Source organism: Neltuma alba, unplaced genomic scaffold (genome assembly GCF_004799145.2).
Source record: "Neltuma alba isolate B1F8T4 unplaced genomic scaffold, ASM479914v2 tig00012116_pilon, whole genome shotgun sequence".
Lineage (NCBI taxonomy): Eukaryota > Viridiplantae > Streptophyta > Magnoliopsida > Fabales > Fabaceae > Neltuma > Neltuma alba.
In genome coordinates this window covers 1,073,731-1,079,504 of record NW_021636668.1, presented here as the reverse complement: position 1 = coordinate 1,079,504, position 5,774 = coordinate 1,073,731, and the positions used below count along the sequence as shown (strand labels likewise).

At 34.8% G+C, this 5,774-nt stretch overlaps 1 protein-coding gene across 1 annotated transcript; it reads right to left on the bottom strand.

The window, feature by feature from the left end:
* Positions 1-2,526: 2,526 nt before the first annotated feature.
* On the bottom strand, positions 2,527-3,687 carry LOC114722892 (caldesmon). Its single transcript, XM_028909014.1, has one exon. It carries the CDS (start codon positions 3,612-3,614, stop codon positions 2,742-2,744), a length of 873 nt encoding a protein of 290 aa, XP_028764847.1. The 5' UTR covers positions 3,615-3,687; the 3' UTR covers positions 2,527-2,741.
* Positions 3,688-5,774: the final 2,087 nt, after the last annotated feature.

The window sequence follows — 5,774 nt, the reverse complement described above, 5'->3', positions numbered from 1 at the left end:
GCAATTTTTGGATTCATTACAAGGAAGGCTGGATGTGTTACTTAACCTTCCTACAAATAACTTGAACTGAAACACACGCATGAACCTGATATCACAATGGAAAATCACTTAACACCAATAATTAAACTTGATAAAGCATGATATGTACGTAGTCTTAAGTTTCATATATGTTCTCCGTTCAGATCTATGCTAGGATGCAGGAACCGACCTTTCTGATATTGGTTATGTTTGATCCTCCCTAACCAGATCAGAACTTAATTTTACCAACAGCATTAGTAGTCATCAGTATCTTCAGAGCCAATGGGTGGAAGTAAATTATGGTCAAAAAGTGTATGAAAGATAGGACAAATTTATAGCTATTTTCTGCCATCTATTACCTAGAAAAGGGGAAGACAAATTACAAGCCATATACAGTGAAAAGTAGAAACGAATATAAGAGACGTATGAAACGCAACAGAAGACAGGACAAGACAAAATGATAATATAAAAAACTAAAAAGTTAAAAAGATAGTATACTGGAAGATCAGATACGCACTATGCAGAATCGTATACCGGATGGAAGGAGGACTGTAATTTAGCCGCTGCACATTGTCCTAGGATGGAAAGATATATCAAGAAGATATAAATATTTATAGGTCTCATCCTATTCTTAATATAAGACCTATTTAACTAATTTGATTAGATTAAGAAAGTTAAGTAATTTAGTTAATTATAAAAAATATGACATGTTTTTTCTAAAACACCATAATCGTTTTTCTTAATATCCTTCCTCCCTCACTTATTTGATTATGGTTAAAGGAGTATCCATAAGGATAATTTATAAAAAATTAATAAATATGAGAAATAAGTTTTATATTAGAGACCAAGAATAATTTAACAATTAGGTCCTATATTAAAGACTCGAGAAGTAACAATTACTCCTCTAATCCTTAATCTAAGACCTAATTGTTGAATTGGTTTTGATCCTAAATATAGGACCTATTTCTTATATTTGTCAGTTTTTCCTAAATTACCCTTATGAATACTCTTTCAACTATAATCAAGTAGAAATGGGAGAGAGGATATCAAGAAAAATGATTATGATGTTTTAGAAAAAGCATATCATATTTTTTTATAATTAACTAACTTTCTTAATCTAATCAAATTAATTAAATAGGTCTTATATTAAGTGCCAAAGAAGTATTTTAAAATTGAAAGACTCCAAACTTTGACTGTAAATATGAAATTTTTAATCATAATAAAAGTCCGTCTTATGTTATAAAATCTATAAATTTGTTATTCACTAGCTGAAATAACTATTAGCAAGGTTTAGTAGTTTTCACAAAGAAATATATACTAGAATCATCATCATAAATTGGAATAACTTTAGCATCATAATTCTGACTATTGCAGTACATAAAATTGTAGAATAACGAATAATCAGCACACAAAAAATATAATAAGTATTTCCTCTATAGCAATTGAAACTTTTGTGGCTCTTAATAAGGATTCGTACTATTGCTTCTATATAATTCATAATTTATTTTTCTTTGGTAGAATCATAATTAAATTTTTAATTCGTATTAATCCCTAATAGTAGAGTTACTTACTCATCAGATGACTCGAAACCTGTCGCATCATTTCATCAATAATTACACATTACATATGATATATGAGATCAGGTAAACCAGCGATACAAGTAGCTTCCTTGTCCCTTGATGCTGGCCCACCTGATTCTAACCGAAGCTCATATTTTCACGTCCTCATCAACATTATTAATATTCTGGCGAGTGCGAGTGTCGAGGCATTATATGTGTATGTTTCGTTGAAGTTTTGTACCTCAACTTTTAAGACTTTAGACGGGGGCGGTGGACCCTTGTGTGTTCAAATTTCAATATTCATTCATGACCTGAAGGCTTAAATTCATATATTCGCATGGAGAGGGCGATTACTTCCCTGGTTCAGCTTCAAGCCCTCAAGAGCTTTCTCACTAAACACAACTAATTTCCTCATGGATCACCAGTGCTTTCAGAAAGAGATAGAATGAAAACTCAGATAAACTCACCCTACAGATTCGACTGCAACGATGATTGCTGATTTGGTTTAATTATGTGACAATAATGAGTCAATTATTCGTATTGTGATAGTTACGGGCTTTGATTTAATTTGGCCGACAAAGAAGATAGTTACAGCTTTGATTGTGCAGTGCCTGCTAATTCAAAAGTTTATTTCCACACTTTTACTTTAAAATGACACACACAGTGAAATAATTAATGTCAAATTACTTACACATATACTCGTTACAAGAAGCTAAATTAAAATTATCCAAATTTCTGATCAAGCTCTGCAATTAACAGCGCACAATACCAATTTGTTCGACTCGAAGTTTGAGTCACGTGATTCATGAGGTCTTTCATATTATCTTGGGATCAGGCAAAATAGAAAAGAATAACAAGGAAGGATCGAGGGAGAGCGAGGGTATAGCTACTTGGTCATATAAAATTAGAATAAATGTACAAAATCCAACATAGATGGACGAAAAGGAAATAGAAAAATTATGCCCCAAGAAAAGATATGACTGATTATATAAAGGCTCTCATTGTAGTAAGGTCCAAAACATATAAACTATACTATTTAGCCAAAGGACAACAGATACAAGAAAAGTACAAGGGCCAAAGGACAGCAAAAATCTTGGAACACCATATTTCCTAACTTCTCTCATAGGATTCTAGTAGCTAGCTAACACTTAGAAGATCTACTGATCAATAAGCTTCATGAACAATACTATTCCTAACTGCCTGAAGCCTCATCTGCCTGTTGAATCTCTGAATAAACTCCTCCACTCTTCTATTTAGCTCCTCATTTGACATACTTGAGAACTCATTATTCTCTTCTTCTACTCTTGCTTCCTCTACTTTCATCGTCTCTGCCCTTCTAATCACTCTGTTCTTTCTCTCGTCAATCACCACTCGCTTAACATGGCCATACCTATCGGATTTACTTCTTCCCACAGCTCTTCCAGCTGGGTATAATGTTTTCTCCTCACAGGCTTTAATATTATTACTATAATCTTGTACTGGTTTATCCTCAGTCGATGGTGGTGGTGTTGGTGGTGATTTCTTGAGGTCATTTTGTGGTACGATTTCAAGCACACGTTCTGGAACAGATTCACTATCGTGATCAACCACACTTTCTTTCTCCTCCTCCTCCTCCTGAAGCAGCTCTTGCTGGGCGGGGACGATGACACAAGTTTTTTCATCAACTTGTTCGTATTTGGAGGTGGGGACGACATAAGATGAGGTGACATAGTGATTATAATTTCTGGCTTGGCTGTGTTTGACATACTCTTCGTAATAATGATCTTGATTGGTCTTGGAAGAAGAAGAAGAGAAAGCTTCGTAGTCAGCAGCTATGATGAGGATGAGAGTGTTGGACATGAAAAACCAGAAGATGTTGTTGTTCAAGAGACTGGTAAGAGTGTTGGGAGAGTGGTTCAGAATATAGAAGATAGAGGTACAGATGAAGAAGAAGAAGACAGAGGCCATGAAAGTGAAGCCTTTAGCTTTACGGGTATGGTCTTTTGCTTTGAAGGATTTCACCATCGAATCCCCCATTAGATATGGTGTTTTGGACATGCTAGCTAGCTAGCTAGAGAGGTAGATATATAGTATATGATGAGAGAAGAGTGTGAAGCTGTTTGGTGAGCAATGTGGCTTCGTGGTAGTCCCAAATGAACCCACTAATGCTTTTTATATATGGTCTTGGTTGGGGGTCAAATGATTAATTCGTTACAATTACGAATACACCCCTTGTCTCTATGTCTCTCGTGTATATTTCTCCATTTTATTTATGTGCAACCTGCATTGTGCCAGCTAATTTAATGAATAATTAATCCTGCTTGTGGTGTATTTACGGTTGAGCTCTCCAATTCACGACAAGTATTTGGCAAAATTTTCTTACAAATATAAATATATAATACTAAATACCAATTTTACTTACGGTGTCAGCTCCATCACAGAAAAATACGCATCAAATTACGGAGCTAAACTTACGTTACTGTTAGTCTATTAAAAATAATCAATAAGTTTCATGTATTCAGCATTAAATTCGTTTAAAATTGGATCATGATTACGTAAAAAAGGAGCTATGAGGATCTGGGTTTTACCATTGAGGTTGATATTTGCTCGTTTGCTCTCTGGTTTTTAGCGTGGCTTTTGCCTTATTTAGCTCTCAATTATTTCGATGATAGATATGAAAGATAAAAATTTTGATACTTGAAAGTAACATAAAGAGAAAACAAGCTAATCAGAAGGAAAGTCAAAATACATTAATACAATCAACGTCATGATAAGTTGGCGTTGTTATAACACGTAGCAATTAATTATATGAAGTCTTGATTAATTACAAGGTCTAATTACAATCAGACACTTAATTGGTCTAACAATTTCATCAAGCATAGTCATAAGCCTCGCCAACAAACCCCAATTCTATACGCCGTCCTACAAACTACAAAGTCGTTTTTATGAAAAGGGCCTACCTTGTCAAACACTACTATCTCTTCATGATTAGATATTCCAGTTGCTTAATTCATTAAAAATTACATATATTATGCGCGGAATTGTCTAGAAGTTTATACAGGTACACAGTTGTATATTGCACTGTGTTGTTTGATAGAATTTAAAGCTCTATTAATCGTTTGTGAAGTATACTTATCAAAATGATTGAGGTCGGAGTATTTTAATTCAAGATCAAGTACAGCCGAAAACTCATTCAAACGACTAAAATAACATTTTTTAAGGAGAAGAAGAATGAATAATTATTATCATGCATCATCGTCGATCCTTGTAACCCAATTTCAGGTTTTTGAAAAACAGGAACGAATTAAAACGTGCCTCAATAGTTCTGAACTACATAATTTAATCAGAAGCCGTGTTGAGAATGAAGCAGTGGGGGGCACGAATTTGGAGCCTAACGAGGACACTTGTGCGATGAAGCAAAGCCCCAAGGGTTTACATGAATGGCTATGAAGATGACTGGTTAGAGAAGCTATCCAGGTGTAACTTTTATCATCACGATCAAATAATCATATGAACAAATAAAAACCAAAATCACATAACCAAATACTAAGCAATCATTTGCAAAAGTGCGCGAAACTCTTGCTGATCCTAGGGCAATAATATGGAGGTCGTGGGGTCCTTCTGTCCCTCACCCGATTTCAGAAGAACAATTCAAGCTTTTGCAGATGGATTTTGGAAAACTTTAACCTGACCCACAAGAATCAAATCCTGTGTGTGCAGCCGCCAAGTTGGGTCCCCAAAGACTTGGATCTTCGACACGTATGAGGCAAACACCTTTTATTTCCCGGATTTATAGTTCTTACTTTATTGTGTCTATTATTCCAAGATGGTGACCTTAGATTGTGTGGTGCATGTGTTTTCAAGTTGTCTGCCTGATATAGATCACTATTTCAATAATGAGGAATACAATAATGGGGAATTCGTGGTTAAAATAATTGAGGTGATGAGAAAAGGTTCATGAACAATGAATATTCCAAGCTTGGCCTCATATATGATATACCTTCCGAATTACTTATCGGCGTCGGTGTTGGCTTTTTATTTTGGATTGATTAACTTGGACTAATTAAAGGTGTGATTGGCTTGTTAAAATATATGTAATATTAATCCACGAAGATGATGTTAGGGAAGTAGAACTTGTGGGGTACAATACAAGGTTGGTGACAATGTTGTCAAATGTTGATTGGGGAGTTATGAGAGACTTGCGTGATTAAATGAGAT

What these genes read in the sequence shown, in the direction of transcription:
- LOC114722892 (XM_028909014.1), bottom strand. Translation starts at nt 3,614, where the DNA reads ATGTCCAAAACACCATATCTAATGGGGGATTCGATGGTGAAATCCTTC.